Source organism: Mesoplodon densirostris, chromosome 20 (assembly GCF_025265405.1).
Source record: "Mesoplodon densirostris isolate mMesDen1 chromosome 20, mMesDen1 primary haplotype, whole genome shotgun sequence".
Taxonomy (NCBI): Eukaryota; Metazoa; Chordata; class Mammalia; order Artiodactyla; family Ziphiidae; genus Mesoplodon; species Mesoplodon densirostris.
In genome coordinates, this window is record NC_082680.1 from 22,255,630 (window position 1) to 22,276,441 (window position 20,812).

A 20,812-nucleotide genomic window follows, 5' to 3' on the forward strand; every position below is an offset into this window, starting at 1 on the left:
AACTGTTTAGGACAGTGAGATAAAATGCCCCCCCTTTTCATTATATTAAAGCCATTTCATTATAGAGAAAGTTAGTGGGGTATGGAGAAATCTGTTCTCTCAGATCCCTTAAATGTTGTTTTCAATCAAAATTCTTTCACTGATGCTAATGAAAAAGAGGTCCTATCTCCCTGATGATTTCAGGGAGAAATAATAAACAATTGTTAGTAAAGCAATTGCTTTAAAATTTGAAAAGCATTATTCTTACCATCATCGTCATCATCATTATCTTGTCTTGGAGGTTTACTGTAAGGAAAGCATTGTTGTGTGTTTTATTTATATTATCCCTGATCCTCAGAGCAACCCATAAGATAAGCTTTATCTTTCTCATTTTACAGTGAGAAACAAGAAGCTCAGAGGAAGATTAAATGATTTGGTCAAACTCACAAGGCTAGATAGTAGCTGACCCAGGATTTATTCAAAATATCTGGCACAAATGGTAATGCTCCTTGATATGACTTACCAGTGATTCCCAAGCCAGGCCCATGTCACGTGCCCCCAGTGGACATATGCACAAACCACCCCGATCTTTGTGATGAAAGTCATGAAGTTAGAGGAAGAAAAAAGATTAAAGACAGCAGTAATATACCATCCAGACTCAATTAGAGCATTTTACCTTCTCCTTTTAAATCTGTTCAGTCTTTTTTTTTTTAATTCCAACATGCCATTAATACACTTTTCCCTATGAACTTTCAGCCATAATTAGTCCATTGTTGAATAACAAATGGTTAGAAATATTTCTCCCATTAATTAAGCCAAATACAGTAACTTCTTTTTGGAACTACATTGTATATGGCTAAGCATTTTTCTTTTGGAGAGCCTCCTCTGAAATATAGACAAGAGTAGACAGGACCCTTTGTATAACTGTAACCATCACCTCTACCACCTTAGTCTTTTATACTGTAAGCCAAATAGCCCCCTCACCCCATTTTAAAAAAAAATTATGTATTTAATTAATTTATTTTTTGCTGCATTGGATCTTCGTTGCTGTGCACAGGCTTTCTCTAGTTGCGGCGAGCGGGGGCTACTCTTTGTTGTGGTGCGCAGGCTTCTCATTGTGGTGGCTTCTTTTGTTGCAGAGCACAGGCTCTAGATGCGCGGGCTTCGGTAGTTGTGGCGCATGGGCTCAGTAGTTGTGGCTCTTGGGCTCTAGAGCGCAGTCTCAGTAGTTGTGGCGCACAGGCCTAGTTGCTCTGCGGCATGTGGGATCTTCCTGGACCAGGGCTTGAACCCACGCCTCCTGCATTGGCAGGCGGATTCTTAAACACTGTGCCACCAGGGAAGCCCGCCCTTTTTCTTTTTTTTTTAATTCTGCTCATACAACGTAAGTTTCCATGTGTTTTTTTGTAAATTTGTCACATTGATTCATTGAGCTTCCTGTCAAACCAGCTACAGAGTAGTTGAATCTGGGCTAATCTTAAGCCAGTTTTTGGTCTTTCTTGACTTACATATTTGAACAGTTGACTTTTTGTTTTGTTTTTACTCTAGTAGCAGGACACTGTATTTATCCTAATTCTTTATGTTCTTCTTGTAATGCTTGCCATCAATTGCCATCATTCTGTATCTTAAGATGGTCAGGTTCCTCAAGACCAGATTTTCTTCCTCCATGTCATCTAGATAGCCAGCTTTTTTTGTTTGTTTTTTTTCCAAATTTCCGTTTCTCTTAAGTTAGCAGGAAGAAATGATGAATTTACCAAGTCCTTTGGTCTTTTGCCCAGGACTTTCAGAGTCACTAGAAATGGTCTATATTTCTTTTGATACAGTTGTTCATCTCTACAAGATTCAGTAAAAGTGATTAGTGGTGTATTTGATATACTATCTAAGCATATTCTTCGTCACTTCTTGGCATTTGCATTTGAATGAGGTAGCCTTATAAAAAGCTGTGCTATACCCATGAATCATCATTAACCATACTGGTCCCTTTCTCTGGATACTGTAGTATGTTGCAAGGCTTCTTCAGTCCTTCATACCTATGCATTCTCATCATTATTGCATACATCTTTGAAAGACCTAGATTACCTACTAAGAAAAGCCTCATTTTTGCATTATTCTGGTCATTAATGCTCAATACTTCTTCGGTATTACTCACCTCTGAGTTTCTAGTCTTCTCACCTGCTTCATTATTGGATTCTTTCCCCCTCCCAACCTCATTTATACCTCTGTTTTTACTGCTCTCCTTCTCTCTTATTTCTTCTTCCACTTCCCTTTCCTTCTCTCTCCCATGTATCACTCCACCCCTACCAAATAAATGTCCAGAAGTCATGCTCTGAATCGGGAGTTCCTTATTCCCAGGAGAGTCCTTACATCACTCAGAGGGAATTTGCTCCTCCATAGTGGCAGCGTTTACCAGGTTTTGTAATCTTCCAGCTCATGATAGTTTTAGATGCGCACTGTCCAGTACAGTAGCTACTGGCCACAGATGGCTGTTGGACATGTGAAACAGGCCTAGTGCCACATGTTGAAATGATAATATTTTAGATATATTGGATGAAATAAAATATCTTATTAAAATTAATGTCCTCCACTTACCTTTTTTTTAACATGGCTAATAGAAGATTTTTAATTACATATGTGCTTTGAATTATGTTTCTACTAGACAGCATTTTTAGACACTCTAAACTAAAAGGAAATACATAAAGAGATTATTCATTAGCACAATGGAAAAGAGAAAAATTAATTACACATGAAAAAAATAATAAAATGCATAGCATTCCGGAGCCATTTTGGATCGGCACATCTCAATAGGCCCAGAGAGCTTTGCTGTATTATTGTACAATCTGGTCTAGGTTCAAAATAATTGCCCCTGATTTGTCAAGAAATGTTAAATTATATTTTGAATAATCCATTTTTGAATGCATAGAAGTGTTTAATGTATTTCAGAAAGAAATTCCCTCAAGAGCAGGAGAATTAAAATGCTAAATTAGCAGTATGTTGAAAACTTGGCTATCTAGAGTGATTTAGCCCTTGACTTTTCCAAGAGAATTAATTTTTATGGTTGCAGCTTTTAAATAAGGCTAAGTGATAATTTTTATATGAAGGTAGTTGATAAATTTATGGGAGCAAAAATAGGCCCATCAAAGAGTAAAAGTACCAAAATATTCAAAACCACTTTTTTTCATCAGAAATGTTTCTTAATATTTGATGTGAAGTATTTATATTAAAATTATTTCAAAAAATTCATTTTTGTTGTTTGTTATTAAAATTAGTATACAGATTTCATCTCTCCATTCAAGAAACTTTTATATGTAGTACCTGCAATCTCTGTCTTTGGTCATCTTGTTTAGAAATGGTAGTAAATGTTTCTCATAGGCAATTTCTACAATAAAGTTATGGATAGTACAAAACTAAAACCTAGCCATGGAAAACAGATTAATGTTTTGAACAACGTGGTAGGGTTGTATGCATGAAGTGATATATATCACAGGTTAATCCAAGCAGCTTTCTGAAATATAAGAGGAACAAGGAAGTTCTGAATAACCATCTACTGAAAAGATAATATCAAGCATTGATATAAATCTAATTTCTGCTAAGAAATTCATATTAGCACACACAAAAGACATGGAATGTTGACACAGATTTCATTATTGATATACAATTGTCTTATACATGTTTCTGATAGAATTGTTGCTGCCCTGTTTTGCTAGGTGTTTAAAATAAAATGGAACTAGACAATAAAACTGATACTAAGGGATGGGGTTAAATATATTCCAGATAAGAAAATTAAAATGTACACTTGACATGTGGCTTCCTGCTTCTATACATAGGAAAATATATCCCAGTAAGATATGTAATTTTAAGATTATCTGAAATGAACATCTACTTCTGTTTCTCCGGTTTGCTACTTCAAATAAAGATGTTTTTCCTGATTTACATTAAGACAGACTTGAAACAATTTCCCAAAGCAAAATACTACGGACTAATTTTTCCCAAAAAATTGCAAATATGTCCTCTTCATTTCCTCAACTTTAAAATCTTTCCTCCATATTTTTCTGAAATAATAAACTTCCTCATATATCTCCTCAGTTGAACAAAATAAGAAAAGTAGATAAAAGTCTAAGAAGAAAGTCAAAATCAGTAGTTATCATGTTAGTACACTAGCCCATTATATTAACTTTATAATAAGAAAGTAGTTAAGTAAATTAAGTGAATGCTCATCTGTATTGGATTTTTTTTAAGCTAATATTATGCTCAGGAAAGGAGCAAACTGGCCTTCCAGACATTATACCTCAGTACCTCTCTTATAGTCTTTTATTTTTTCTAAAACTACTTCTCTTGGAGAGCATTTTCTTTAATATGTCTGAAACGCCTCCTAGGTGAACTATGAACTCTCAGTGTCTGTCTTGAAATTGGCTGTGCAAGAATCAAAGACTAGTTTCAACATCTAAATTAATAATTAAATAAATTAGCTATATTATTTAAATAGATTATTCTAATTTAATGGGCATTTCTCAGTATATGAAGTCTGAGTCTGTGGTAATATATCCATTAAGTAGAAGCTGAATTAGCAAAGTGTTGCTACTGTGGTCATGTTTAGAAAGATTATTGGGTGTCGTATTAATTTAAGATTGAGATGTAAATATTTTAAATTTTACCATTTATAGCGTGATATCCCAGGTGACACATAAAACTAACACATCAAGTATAAGCTCTGCTGCATTGTGATCCATTCAATGCCTTCTCTCTACTTGACATTCTTTCCATTCTTACTGCCACCATTTACTACTTTTCTTCTCACCATCTTGCTACAATAGCCCTGTAATTAATCCCCAGTGTCTCCAGGTCTTAGTTCATTGAGCTACCAGGTTAAGTTCAGCTTTACTTAGTTTACTCCCCTGCTCAAAAAGAAAGAAAAGTAAACGAAGAGTTCCTGTGCCTTACAAAATCATGTTAAACTCTACAACCTAACATTCAAGATCCTTTAAAATATAAATTTACTTTTTAAATTATTATTCAATGCCCCCCATTCCACTTCACCTTCCCAACATATACCCTAAATTTGACATCAGTCACCTTTCCCCAATACACGTTCCATTCTCCTGCACTTCTTTGCTCAGATTGATAATTATCCAAATTTCAGTCCATTTCCACGTGTTAAAATCCTGCCCCAAAATGTATGGCCAAGCTTATATATGACTTAACTTCAGGAAATCACCCCATACTACTCCAATTAAAAGTACTGGCAAAGGGGCTTCCCTGGTGGCGAAGTGGTTGAGAGTCCGCCTGCCGATGCAGGGGACACGGGTTCGTGCCCCGGTCCGGGAAGATCCCACATGCCGCGGAGCGGCTGGGCCCATGAGCCATGGCCGCTGAGCCTGCGCGTCCGGAGCCTGTGCTCCGCAATGGGAGACGCCACAGCAGTGAGAAACCCGCGTCCCGAAAAAAAAAAGAAACTGGCAAAGGACATGGATTCTAGTCCTAGCTTTGCCACTGTATAGTTTTAAAATTTTAGGCAAGATATTTACTAATTTTGGGTCTTAGCCGAGTCATGTATAAAATAAGGATATCAAACTAGTTTATCTTACCAAGCTTGCCTTAAGATTATATTTAGAATCAATGAGTGTAAGTCAAAGGTACTTTTTTTTTTTAACAGCAGTTCTTAACCTGTAATAACTTCATAGACTCCTTCATAGACTCCATAGATTCTGTAAAAACTCTAAAACTGTAGGCAAAAATTTGAGTTTATCTTCATCTGTGCAAAGAATTTTCTCCTTACGGAGAGGGTCTAAAGCTGCTTTCATTAGCTCCTTAAAGTGCTTCGTGATCCCCCCCAAAGTTAGGAACTATCATTTACCTGATCTAAATCTTTTATTAACACAGACATACACACACTCAATGCCTCAATCTCTCTCTCACTGTCAATGGTAAATATCTCAAAGCTTTAAGAACATAGTGCTTAGCTCTGTCATCTTCTGAAAGTGGTCCTCAACATCTTTTCCTTAACATACCTGGCAGATAATGTTTACACGTGTGATGTACTTCCATCAGTGACAGCTGTGCACTGCAACGTGCTAAATGAATAATATATTCTTTGGATTTGATACCATTCCTCGTGTTCTAGCTCTGATTCCATCACTTTTGTCCTACTAATTCAAGATTCATTACATGATACAGTAGTAGTAGCTGTGTTATACCTGGCATATTGTAGATAGTGAATATATATTTGTTAAATGAATAAATAAATGATGTCTTTCAAAGGAGAACTAATAAATGAGTGGCATTTAAAAGAGAGAGAGAGTTTGAGTGAGAAAGATTATGCCCAGGATAAAATACCATTACTCAGACTTCACTAAGTTTAATTAACTCTAACCCTGAATAAGAGATTTAGTGATACTTTGGGGGGAAATATAAGAAAAAAATAAGCACTTGCAGCTTAAAGAAGTAAATCATAATTGGTGCTTCCTGAAAAGACCAAAATTGCAAAGTTGCTACATCTTTCAGAGACTTTGTAAACAGGACAAAATATACAAAGAATAAAATGCAATCATATACAATAATTACAGTGAAGACAAGACAATTCTTACATCATTCAAAAAGTAGTCACTTGTACTTCTGCATTAGCCTTAGTTTCCTTAATTCTTTATATTTGGTGTAAGAAGGCAGAGGTCTGACTATCCCAAATAGGTGTCTCACCAAACTCCTAGCCCTCAGTAGGCTGCTGCATTGAGGGGCTGACCATCCTGATAAGAGCAAGGACTGCAGGAAAGTAATTTCCTTTTCACAGATAACAGTATGGTTCCTATAAATCAAAGTATGCTTTGTTCATGTATTCTCGTAGCTCTGAGATCACAGGTACTACATACAAAACAGTTCCTTGAATGAAGAGATTAAATTTGTATATTCTCCCTATTTCAAAAAAAGTACAAAAGACAGAACAAGTGAGAAATGAAGAACTAAAAGCTGTGCAAATTAGTTCAGTTTTTAGGTGAATTGCCCTCAAAAAGAGGCAAGATTGGGATTTCTAGCTGTGAGGTTGAGATTTCTAGCAGTACAGTACTGTCATATTTCTCATTAGTCAACTTTTTCTCTTTTGTTCTTTTTCCTTTCTGTAGGTGGCGTGATTATATTCCAGAATAAAGAATTTTTCAAATTTTAAAAAAGATGTGATTTGTCAGTTTCTTATAAAGTTAAACATACATTTACTGTACATCCCAGCACCCACACACCTAAGTATTTGCCGAAACTAAATGAAGACATAGGTCCATACAAAATCCTGTCTGAAATTTTTTTTTTTTTTTTTTTTTTTTGCGTTCCTCGGGCCTCTCACTGCTGTGGCCTCTCCTGTTGCGGAGCACAGGCTCTAGATGCGCAGGCTCAGTGGCCATGGCTCACGGGCCCAGCCGCTCCGCGGCATGTGGGATCCTCCCGGACCGGGGCACGAACCCGCATCCCCCACATCGGCAGGCGGACTCCCAACCACTGCGCCACCAGGGAAGCTCCGCTGTCTGAATTTTTACAGTAGCTTTATTCATAATCACCAAAAGCTGGAAACAGCCCACATGTTTATCAACTGGTGAATGGATAAGCAAATTTAGGTGCATTCATATAATGGAATACTGCTTGATAATCAAAAAGAACAAATATTGGTAGTCCAAAACATGAATGAATCTCAAAAGCATTTATACTAAGAAAAAGAAGCCATACTTAAAAGTCTACGTATCCTGTGATTCCATTTATATGACATTCTATAAAAAGTAAAACTACAGAGAAAGAAATTAGATTAGCGGTTGCTATTGGGTTGGGATAGATTGATTACAGAGGGGCCTGAGGGAACATTTTGGGTGATGGAGATGTTCAAATTTTGAGATAGTGGCTACACAGCTGTATAAATTTGTCAAAATTCATAGAACTGTACATTTGAAAAGGCTGAATTTTAATGTATGTAAATTGTACTTCAGTGAGTAAATGAAATATTAAAAGACATAGCACATGTACTATATCATAAAATATCCCAGAGGAGTCTGGGCTTAACCCTATAATCAAACATTAATGTATATGATAGCGATGTATACCAGGTAAGTCAAGTTTTGCTGCCAAATGAATTTTTAGAGCTTTGGGGATTTTGAATTGGCACATAAGAAATTGTGGGTTGATTGCTATAGAAGAAGGATCCCTGATATAGAACAAAGAATGTAAAACTATTGGCCTGTTTTGGATCAAATACGATTTTACTTTTCCAGACCATTTTTGGACAGCAAACATTGTGATAGTAAAGAATCAATATCCCAGTTCTCTCAGCCCTGACCAGCCATTTACGCAGATAGTTGATGGCTTAAGCAGTGGTGGGCATTCCAAGCACCAGACACCACACCATACATGGAATCACAATCTGACATGCTTAGAATGAGATCTCCTTCCTTCCTTCCTTCCTACCTTCCCTCCCTCCCTCCCTCCCTTCTTATTTTCTTTGTGACATATCAAAAGGTCTTTTAAAGTACAGGCACACTTTGCGGAATGTCTCATTGGTTAACAATGTGCATTAGAAATACCTCTCCTGGTTTTTTAATACCGAACTTTAGAGAATGCATATATATTATAATACAACATTTTTTTGGCCAGTGTGTGTTTGTAGTTATGTCCCAGATTTTAATACTTCCGTTTTTAACAAACAAATCCGTGAAAAGTCTTGAGTTACATTCCAAATACAATTGACAGAATGTAGGTATAAGCAGGTATAAATTATCTGAAACCCCACTTAAGTGTCTGTAAATGGGATGCCTATCTAAGATGTCACTGGGGCTAAGTGAAGACATATTACTGCATACAAAGAAACTGGTTGGTAACAATCATATTATTTATTGACTGCATTATATGGTTTTTCTTGCAGAGCCTTTGTTATGTCTGAGTGTAATTTTGTGTTTTTTAATGTTTTAGGACCTTGGTTTAGGTTTTTTTGTTAACATGTAATACATTATAATTTTTATCGTTTAAATATTATAAGATAATATAGTTGTATTTGGGGGCCTTTTATCTTCGAAAATTGATTTTCAGCTGCCCTGCAGGGCAGGATGTGTGGGACACCTCCATTTTTCTAAAGAATTGGAAAATTCTTCTGAAGCTGCACTGTACTGGACAGCCAGCTTGGAGTTTACGTTAGTACTGCAGCACAGGTTTAATGTTAGCGAATTAGAAAGGTCAGATTTGCAGGGAACAGAAGATAGGAAGGATCTCCACCAGGAAAATACTCTACTCAAGCCTAAAATTTTAAAGCCCCCAATTGTTTAGAATCGATGTGGAGCATTTAGTTTGATCGTGATTCTAGACTTCTCTAATGCTGTGGACTTTGAAGCCAGAATCAGAATGAGTGGGAAGATTGATAGGATTCAGAAGTTGGAAGAAGGCATTGAGGACTCTTAATACTTTGTAATTTTTTCCCAACATTGTCCTGAAAATATTTATGAAAGATTTCAGAGAGCGAAATAATAATTCAATTGACAATTGAAATAAATAATTCAAATAATTCAAAAAATAATTTCAGAGAGAGGATGCAGATCATTCCTGGGGCCATGGGTACATATAGTAGATACCAGCCTGTCTGAAAATTGCTTTTGGTGGAAGACCTAGCTTAACATCTTGAGATCAGATTATTTCCTGGTGCTTCAGTGAAATTCCTTCCACAACTACGTAGCTGTTTCTAAAATGTCAAATCTATTAGTGAAAACACAATGGATTATGTCACCTAAATTGATATTTTATTCCCCATATTGGCTGTCAGTTTAGTTACAAGAATCAGTTCATCTCTTGTATTTGTTGGCAGCTTGATGAGAAAGTATCTATATGAGAATTAGCAATTCATGGTACTACTTAGCCCTCAGCAACAAAAGGGTCCCTAAACTTGATAATGGAGATTCTTGATTGAAGTCTTTTCTAGCTCTTACCTTGAGATACCTAAAGCATGAGGAATTAACACATGCTGTGGGAAATGCAAAATGTATTGGTCATTCTAATAGACCTGGAATACATTGTCTTCATTCCTACCTATTCCCTTGGTCCAAAATGTTAAAACAAACTAGAAGATAAAACTTATATGCTTACTTTTTTTTTTTTTGGCCCATGTTTACAAGCTCATGTGAAAGTTCCCTGCTTTAAAGTAGTTTTGATGGAAATATTTGGCTTATGTTATATAAATATGTTCAACCTGTTTAAAGCCAGTTGTTGTCATTGTTTCTAAAATTGTTTTATTACTATTATTGTTGTGTTACTCTTTTGTTTACATCGCTTCTTCCAAAATGCAGATTTGGTTAGTTTCTGCTCACGTTAGCCTTTTTTCAGGGCTTGACAGGTAGTGAATAATACTCAGTGAAACCTTAGGCAATTCATTTAATTGTCTTGGTGTCAGTTTCATTAACTGTAAATAATATGTTGATGATCCCTTAGGAAAGCTATTCTGAAATGGGGGATGAGGTGACAGGAGAAAGGTAACTTTCAAGTTACACCCCCCCCCCCCCACTGCATATAACAAGAGGTGTTACTGATAGGCATGTATTATTCATGGTTTCAAAGTAGAGAAAAGAAAGGTCAAAATTCTTTTTTAGTCCTTTATTGCTTCAAGAATTTATGATTCTGTGTTCATAATTTTTCCATGTTGTTCCATCTCAACAAAACCAAATGACTCATTTTTAGAAAACTTAGTCTGCTTTGATCCTGTCAGTTGCTGAAGAAAAGAACGAAAGCCCCTTAAGATGTTGAAATTGAGATAAGCCAATAATTATGACGTCTATTTATTGATTCAGGTTTTCTTCATTTTTATTCAAAAAGTAATTTTGCCTTCACAGTAAGTGAAAGAGAAGTTGTTTCTAACTACCTCAGAGAAATACAAAGGGGAGTTTTATTTTTAACCTTTATTTTTTAACTTTCATTTTTAACCTTCTTTCTGATAACATATTGATACTTTTTAACACATTAGCTCATATCTCTGCCCCCCGACTGTGTGTGTGTATGTGTGTGTATGTGTATTTATCTCTACATGCATCCCATCAATACTTAGTTTACTAATAAAAACTTTTCAGATTTTAGAAAGTAAACTTTGTGGCTTGCTTATTGTTTTTTTTAGCCCCACTTATTTTATTCTAATCAAAGAAAAATATTTTAAGCCATCTGTTTTCTCCATTTCTGGCTGCTATTATCTTGACTATAATTGCCTAGTTTCCTTTCTGGCTGATCTATTGCTAGCCTTTATCTGGATGTTATTAAAGAATATAAATGCTCCACAGAGCACTAGAGTCTCAGCCAGAATATTTTCAGATTCACAGCTAAAATGAAATAGAACTAGGGGTTTCACTGTTAAGTAAACAGCTCAGATCTGTTGTCAGAGTGTGTGAGGGACAAGTTCATTATGCTACCTATTTCTGTGATGTAGCATTTGAAAAATAGCTTTGACTGTTTATGGATTGTGGTCCTCGGGCACCAGATAGTGGATGTTGGAATGTATTGCAGAAAAGCTGATTAAAGTACTAGGAACTCTAACAGTGAAAGTAGAAAGTCATTTGTAATACCTCAGTCTGACACTGTTGGGTGCACTTATATGTTTCCTTTTGAAAGCTTTGGTTTATTATCAGTTTATCCATGAGGGAATAACCTTTTTTTTTTTTTTTTCAAAAAGTGCCCTTTGGAGAAAATATCAATAAGCTCTACTTGATGAGAAGCTTATGTAAGTAGACTGATTTGAACTTTGGAGATGCCAGATACTTTGCAGTTTTATTTCCTGGCTTACTCAAGTCATGTTTCACTATGACTTCAATTTCAATAGTAGCTGCTTTCAGATCTCAGTTTCAGTATGATTACTGCATATCAGGAAATGTATACTCACACCAAAATATAGACTGTGTCAGAATTTATTGTCTTCACCTCCCTTTACCCCGTTTGGACCACTTTCCTCCCCAAGGAAAGTTCACTGGAGTAGAATATGGGAATATTTTAAATAATCACAAAACTTGTAGATCTTTAAATATACTTTGCACTCTACTTGTTAAAATATTTCAGTATTTCCTCATTGTTTTCAAAATAAAGTTCCAACTTCTTAGAGTGCCATTCATGTGACCTTTCTGTTTCTTCTCTGCCTCATTCTTACCCATTCCCCTGCAAATGTGCTTTGTTTCAGGTTGACTGAGCAGCCATTGCCCCTCTCATTTCTTTTACTTTGGTTGCTTCCTTCTCCCTCACCCTTCTTCACCGGAGGATCACCTGTTCTTCCTTTAAAAACTCTGCACAAGTTTTCCTTCTTCCAGGAAACCTTCCTTGAACTACAGTTATCCTGCCTCCTATTAATCCTACTTAGACTAGCCTTTAAACTCTTCATAGCATAAGACTCATTTCCTACTCTCATCATTTGTTTACTTGATTGTCTTGTTTAATAGACTATTATTCCTTGAGTTTAGAGATGATAGTTTCTTTTTTTTGGTTTTGAATCTGGCCTATAGGCCTTTCAAATAATTGTTTGCTGACTGACTAAATGAATGACTTTTATAGATTATCCCATAATTTCACTTATTTTGCTCTTGATTCTTTTTTTTTTTTTTTTTTTTTTTCTTTAATATTTCTATTTTATGTTTTATTGCAAAAGTTGATTTAAAAAGAATGATCCCCGCTCTTGATTCTTAAGCCGTTAGAGGGTGTGTGTCATACTGTTTTCTCAGAAGGAGATTCTTAAACTGACTCATTCACTTCCATATTGCCACCTAAAATATTTAATAAAGGTAGGTCTTTGGTTTTAGGAAGACAAGAACCTTATTTGTGGGGGATTAGAATAATGTAAATCTTAAACTGTCAATCAGTTAAAGAATCTGGAATACAATACATGGGAAATTAGAAAGACCGACTCTTATCATGAAGCATGCATTCTAGCTTATCCATGTATATTGTTGAGCCCGTGACTTTATTGGTATATAAAATTCCCTTAGGAGAGAATAGATATTTAACAACTTTTTCCTTATTTGAAAATAACTGCTTACAGCTTCTAGATTTTAATAAAATCTTAATCCAAGAATCGAGACAAAAGTTTAAACTAAAAAAATATTTGCTAATGAAGGGTTATAGAATTTAAACATGTGCTTGATGGTCCTGAGACGTCCTTAAAATATTTGCATCAGGGCTTCCCTGGTGGCGCAGTGGTTGAGAGTCCGCCTGCCGATGCAGGGGACACGGGTTCGTGCCCCGGTCCGGGAAGATCCCACATGCCGCGGAGCGGCTGGGCCCGTGAGCCATGGCCGCTGAGCCTGTACGTCCGGAGCCTGTGCTCCGCAACGGGAGAGGCCACAACAGTGAGAGGCCCGTGTACCGCAAAAAAAAAAAAAAAAGAAAAAGAAAAAAAATTGCAACAATATTCTGCATTCTGTAGCAAAATAAACAAAATGCAAAGAAATCCATATTTATAAGTGATAAGATTTTTAAAAGTAGTTTAAGCTTATTTCTTAGTAGAATTATAACATTTTAATCTAAAATTTTATTTTTTATATGTATACTTATTATTTGCCTTCACATAATTACTTGCTTAGACATTTTGTATAATTATTTCTTTAATGATATAGCAAACTGAGTCAGCATATTATACCTGAATCATGGTCCTGGCTGTTGCTTTTATTTATTCAGTGAGCAAACTCTATATTACTAAAATGCCTTCAGTTGTGCTTGCAAAGACTTGTTTGTTAGTTCTTGAATGCCCTAAGAAATTTGTATTGAAGATTCTAAATTATATACCTATTTTCAGTCTGTGATATATTAAAAAATAGAATGGAGAAAAATTATTCACATCTTAATAGTTGGATGTCTGCTTATTCTCAGAGACCCCAGTCTCCTTTTAAAAATATTTTTAAGATTCATTGTTGTTAAACTTTGGTATTGAATTTGTATAAAGTGTAGGTTGCAGCACGTTGGAATATTATTGTCATTTAAGGATGTATTCACTGTTTTGGTTTTTAGAGCACTGCCTCCAAGGGGTTCATAGCATTTGGTACGTAGTTCACGTATTTCTAGTCTACAGACCTACCCTATCGAGGCAAAGGCTTCATGATCCTGATATTTTTTTTCTTCTGCTATAAAGCTCAGCAATGGTAATTAATGTGTTGGGTTTTTTTTTTTTTTGACAAAACTTTCCATGTCATTACAAATAAAACTGAGGTTTTTTGAAGACTAGTAATTTGTACCTTTAAAGAGCCACATTATTTTGCTTTTGTCTCAGAATGTATTATGCTTCACAAGTATACTGTGACAGCCTGAATAGAAAAGGGGGGAGGGGACATTGTCTTCAACTGGCATGCTGTTATCAGAGGGAATGTGTTTCTGGACACGAGATTTAGCATTCATTGGTCGTCTGAAGAAAGCTATTTCATCTGAGGATTGGACAAGAAGCTGCGTCAATTTGCTGCCCGTCTCCAAGGCACTGGTGATGCTGCCTTCACAAGCTGGCTAACGTCACAGCTCCATCACCCAGCGGGGTGTGGACTCTCTTTTTCTGTTCTTTTCTATTTAATTCTCTATTTGCTGCCTACTGCATTTCTTAATCTGTCTTCTGCCAAATGCTAACAGCATGATATTTTGCAATCATCTAGGTGAATACAAGAAAGACGAACTCCTAGAAGCTGCTAGGTAAGTGATTCCATTCATTTTAAGTGAGTATAATGCATTTAAGGGAGAAAAGGAGGAGGGCAGGTGGAGGACTATAAAAATTATAACATGTTATTGTCTTGCTTGGGTTTTATACGATAATGCAGATAAGACCTTATACTAAATCTTTGTATACTTTATTTTGCACAATTAGTGTATTAAATGAGACTGTCTTTCAATATGGTGATGATTGTAAGGTTAATTTTATTTGGAACATTTCTTAAGGTAACTGCAAACCTGAGTTGCCGAGCTTTTCGAATGATATTCTTGGAGTATTTAAATACCTATATCTTTATTTTTCTCTGGAAATTTTTCTAGCCAAGCTTGAATGAGGGGCATCAAGTAAATGTTAAAATTCTCACCCATTTTCTTTTGTTCTTGTTCATTTATAATTTAATTGATTAGCTTTTTACAGTATTTTATATGTGTTTTTAACTCCAGTGTTTTAGATCACTTATCAGAGTAAAGTTTGTTTGTAATTAAGAAGGTGACTTTATGCAGATAAATAAAACAAAAATGTAGAAAGCTACCTTATCTATGATATACCACTGTATGATGATTAACAAGAATTATTAGGAATATATTGATTGAATTGAATAAAGCAAAAGAGATTCATTCAGAACCATATAAAAGAAATCAAAGCAAGCCCATATCATTTTCTACTCTCTTGTGAAAAATATCCATAAACATTCATAAGAAGTGCTATAATTTTATAGGAATTGACTTACTACCTTTTTGTAGGAGTGGTAATGAAGAAAAACTAATGGCTTTACTGACTCCTCTAAATGTGAATTGCCACGCAAGTGATGGGCGAAAGGTAAGTCATTTAAAATATAATATTCCCCTTCAGTGATTTCTTTTTGCTTTACAGTTAAAATTTTTAAAGTTGGCATATATATGTGTATACACATATATATACACACACGTATATATACATATATATATATATGGCTGTATTTTACTGGTACCTTTTAACGTAAAATGAAATGCTGCTGTGACATGTTCATAGAGCTGGTGAAGCATGGATCTTAAGCCTTTTCTCTTAAATGTTAGATGCTGAAAGTTATTTGTTAAATGGAACTGCAGCTTTTTTGGCGATTAAAATTATAACAACATATATTATTTTCTGTGTATGATAATGGAAATTAGAAATATTTGTTCATATCCTAATTACCCATCTTGGTTAGGATATATTTTTTATTTCTTTTTGGCAGAGGAAAATTTGTTTGCTAGACAACCAACACTTTTTCCATTTAAAGCTGAGAAAATGCTAATGATTTTTTTAGGTCTATTGTAACGGCCCTGCTTTTTTTTTTTATTGGCTAAGTTTTCATCATTATATATTGAAAGAAAGTATTAAAGCAGAGAAAAATATTCTGTATTAATATACAGTTGTCATAAATGTAAGGTAATATATAAAATATGCAGTGGTATCTTCATTATCTGCTTCCTATTCTTGCTGAATAGAGACAGAAAATGTAATCCTTTATAGCCTTTGGTATCTGACCGCAAAGTTTTGCAGTGATTTGCCTTATAGATATGGAAAAACAAAACACTTTGTACTATAAAGTCTTTTTAAAAATGTTGGTTAATTTTTTAATGTTAAAGGATGGCTTTTATATTTTTAAAACCTAAAACATTTTTAAAGTTACATTGCAGATACTGAGGAATTTCTTGTACCTAATATTTAAAGAATTAATTCCTTTGGAATTATTTATATCGAAAATATACTATGGAAAGTATCAAGATGGATGGTACCCCTTAGAAATAATTAACTGTTTTGCTTTTAAAAAATCATTTTTCTCTGAGTGATAATTTTATAGATTAAAATTATTCAGCTTTCCTTTCACTTTTTTCCCTATTCTAATGAAACACATATAATAGTGGCATTGAATTGAATCCTTCCAAATATATGTTGTTATTGAAGATGGCTTGTATATTATTTCACATGGCCTAATGAATGTTTAGTTTCTCTGGATAATTTGGAGAGAGACTTCTACTTTCATGGTAGGTTAAATTATGTATATATAAAGCTATAAATTAGCAAAGATTTACTTGGTACTATTAATGACTTTTGGGAGATGTTTTTAAATGGTAACTGCTCATTTTCCCTTCAATTTTGAAGTTGTTTTGGGAGTTTTAACTTCCTTGAGTTACTCTGAGTTCCAGATTTTGTTTGGATCCTTTTGGTAGATAAGGCAACTTTTATCACTATGCAAAAAGAACCCTTCTTATCTGTAAATGCAGCTATATCTTTAGACAGAGCTCTTTTAGAGCCCAGCCTACTTCAGTTTTCCACAGCCATTTTAATATTCCAAAATTTATGTGAGATTACTATAACAGGAGTCAGTTTCCATCCCAGCCTCATTCTCCCATCCTTACTTACCCTTACACCTTGACAGCCCCATTCCTAGCTCAGTAAATCAAAATAATTAAGGAGTGTGAACACTGATAATTAACAAATTACCTCTTCTCCTTGCCTCAATCCCTACACAAATATGTAGAACTTCTTTATTTTTCCTCCTCCCCAAAGGAGGATACACTTCCTTTATTCCTGTAGCTGAAACTAACATATTCCTCATTCAAATTCCTATGGCTCCTTTTCTGTATTACTCTATGGCATTTACCGCAGAGTTCTTGAATTGTGGTTATTCATACGTATCTTTTTCTTCTACTTGGCTATTAGCTCTCTTTTATACCGGACCAAGCCTGGCATTTTGCATGTAGCAGAAACTTAGGCTACGAATATGCTCCCAGATGAACATAATTTTATCCTTCGAGTGAAAAAAATCATCTGTGCTCTTTGCCAGTTAGAAAATTAACTCAGAAGTATATGAATGGGGAATTGTATATTTTCTGTTATTATATATTATTACTAGTATTATTTTATCAATTTATTTTTGAGTAGTTGTACCACAAGGGAGAATTATATATTTTAATGTGTAGAACATTTTTAAGAACATGTCTCAAATATTACTATTATACCGAAGGTTTCACAACATATAAATAATGTAATAATTTTCCAAAATGTGCTCCTATACTTTTTTAGATTATCAATTTTTTCAAATTAGATAGAAAAATAAAATTAGACTGAAGCATTTATTAGGTTTTGGTGCTATGCATATAACATAAAAAATCATTCAAAATTGTTCATCAGTATGCAAAATGCAAATAAAATTTCATGCTTAAAATTGAATAATGTTCATATTTAGATATTACCCTTGTTTATGGCACAGAGCAATTCTTATTAGATATACCAATTGCAGTAAAGCCGTGAAGTGGTAGATATTGTGGGTGCTGATGGAGATTGGGAAAAGATCCTTTAGTTATGACAGTCTCTTTTGTTTTCTTGCTATTGATATCAAGAGGATGTGTAAGCAAATCTAGCTGCTGAATTACAAGTCAATCTTATATACTTAGTATTTTTCCAGGCCATTAGCATGTGTTTATCTAGAATTAGGAAGTCAGATTGTATATAAACAAGAGGATACAGGTACTTTACATGTATAATAAATTAGTCAGGTATATGAAGTTTTATTTCTTGTATTTGCATTTTAGAACACAGTGCAGAATCAAATTCATTTTTAGCAGGTTTTTAAATGACCGTATCAATGCTTAACTGAATCCTTGCCTGTCACTGTTTTTACTACGATTCCTGGTTTGTACATTTTAAAAGCCCATGGAAGTGTCAATTTTGTAGTGTTTTTAGAAAAGCAATGTTCCTTATACACTAACTAGTGGGTGGAGAAATTGCCTAGATATATGTGGGGGGTTTAGACGTCAGCATTCCTTTTCCAAGTGGTACGTGGGCTTGTACAGTGACAGTGTAAATTTAAATAGTCTCTTAATTCTGTACTGTGACTTGATGATTATCCCATTAGGTAATATCTCAGTGGTTAAAATTTTTATTTCCCACAGACATTTGTTTTTATAACCTGTAGAATCTGAAAATAGTGAAGTACCAATAAGGTTTTAAGGAATTTACATGGTTATATTTTGCTTTTATTTGACATGTAAATCAAAGCAGAGCTTGACTACTCTAGAAATTTCCAGTTGTTGTTGTTTTCCCTAAAAAGCAAAGGCAGGAACATTTTTTGTAATGTTTTGTTCTAAAATGCTACTTTCATACAATTACACGCATGTTCTAATGCTGGCCACTTTAGAAACATAGGGACATAGATATAATTTATTGTTCTTCTGTCTCCTGCCCATTGTGATTAGGCATAGCATTCCATAGTTTCTTATTTTGAATTGCAGCGACCAGGTCCTTAAAACAGATTGCTTCCTTTCTGTAATTCCTATATTTTCAAACTTAGATGTCTTGTCCTTTAATCTCTCTTTACAGCATGTTCTATCATGATCAGACATTTTGTTAGCAATTATCCAAATATTCTGGTCTTGTTTGATATATAAATTTGAGATGGTGGTTGTCTCTTGTTTTGCAATATTAATTTTTATAAGGATACCTTTTTACAATGAATGAAAATAAGTATTTGAATACATCTCAGATAATTCCAACACTCAACCCTCTTCAGAGTTCTTTTAGGTCCCTTTCCTGGCTGCCTTTATCCCCTTCCAAAATAAATGTCCTAAATTTATGCCCTCCTTATAACAAGGAATAGGTTGGAGTTTGGCATTACTGTATATATTCCTAAATAGAAATAATATGTATCTTTGCATGCGTTTACTATGCATACTATTGCTGTAATTGTATGTCACCAAATATTGAAAGTAACTAATGGTTGGTTGGAATTTTGTTTTTATTATAAAATATTCAATGTTATGGTAGTTTCTTTCTGCTCCTTTTGTTCATTCAGTCAGCACTCAATACATGCCATGTATAGGTCACTGTGCTAAGTGTCATGGGAGATAACTGTGTTTAATGGTATTGGTTCACAAGGAGCTCAAAATTGTTAGAATGATGAAGACATTATCCAGGACATTGAAGCCAGTGCCTAAAAAAATGATTCCTTTTGCTGTGATACAAAGTGTAGATTTAAGGTGAGATTTTTTTTCTAGCTCTTTTATTTTTAAAGCATTAGTATTTAGACATGTATGCTCTTCTGTAAGAAATCACAAATTTAGATGAAAGGCAACTGGAGGAGCATGATTTAAATTCAGAAAGATTAACTGAAGAGTTTCTCTAAATGTCAGATTTCTACTGTATAAATGTTTGCTTCCATAAAATAGTTAATAATGAATAAGACTCTGGAAATGGAGAAAAGTAAAGTGTTTAAAAACTATTTTTTAATAGAGATAAATCAGAAATAAAGTAGAATTTAGTACCATCCCTTGTAGATACCATAAAAAACTATGTGATATAGTCAAAAGAGCAAATAGGCTTTGAGGCCAAACGGCTGGATTCTGTTCTCTGCTCTTCCACTTTCTAAGTGTGTGACTATGGCTCTACAGTTTTCAGTGTATTCTTTACTAAATGGGGATGATGATACCCATTCCACAAGACACTTGAGAGGATTAAATGAAATAATGTGATAAATGTAGCACATAGAAGAACTTCAGAAAATTAGATCCCTACTCCTCTGATACATTTTTTGCTTTTGAGCGTATTTAGAATGGACACATACATACTTCTGAGTACTTCTGCATCCCCCACTTCTCCACTTAAATTGTCTTTATTACCAAGCTCAGTCCCAGATGGCATTTGAATAAAATGTAGGTTACCAGGTAATCTACAAAGCATACAATTGAATTAATTGTCTTGGAACTTGGTCTTTGTCTCCTCCCCACCCCACATCACATTTAATAAATTAAATTTGTTTATTTTTGCAGCTTATAAATTCATAAATGTGTTCATAAGATACATATACCCATTTTAAGAATATATTTATTAAAAATTAATATCCAGCTGAAAAATAATGCCACAACATTCATTTGAATTCCATAAAGCACATCCAGTGTAGCACAAAGAATATGTAGGATTAATGCAATGGTTTTTGCAAGTTATACTTAAATTTTAGGGTTATGTGAATTTGTCATATTCTAATACAGTATTCTTGGTTAACACCTCCCTCCTTCAGTGTAAGTCTTCTCTAAATATTTTGCTGGAACAGGATTTTAACAGCCCTCATATTGTTACTTTGACAACCCCTCGATGAACCGGGCCACTCATTATTTATGCTCTTGTCTAGTCCCCTCCCACACAGACTGTGAACTA

At 34.6% G+C, this 20,812-nt stretch overlaps 1 protein-coding gene across 1 annotated transcript in view; it reads left to right on the forward strand.

Moving 5' to 3' along the window:
* Positions 1-20,812, forward strand: part of TNKS (tankyrase) — a 181,380-nt gene that overhangs the window by 71,192 nt on the left and 89,376 nt on the right. Inside the window, exons 4-5 of the mRNA XM_060085705.1 lie at positions 14,583-14,619; positions 15,379-15,454. Coding sequence (XP_059941688.1) covers positions 14,583-14,619; positions 15,379-15,454 — 113 coding nt within the window. The remainder of the gene's footprint in view (positions 1-14,582; positions 14,620-15,378; positions 15,455-20,812) is intronic.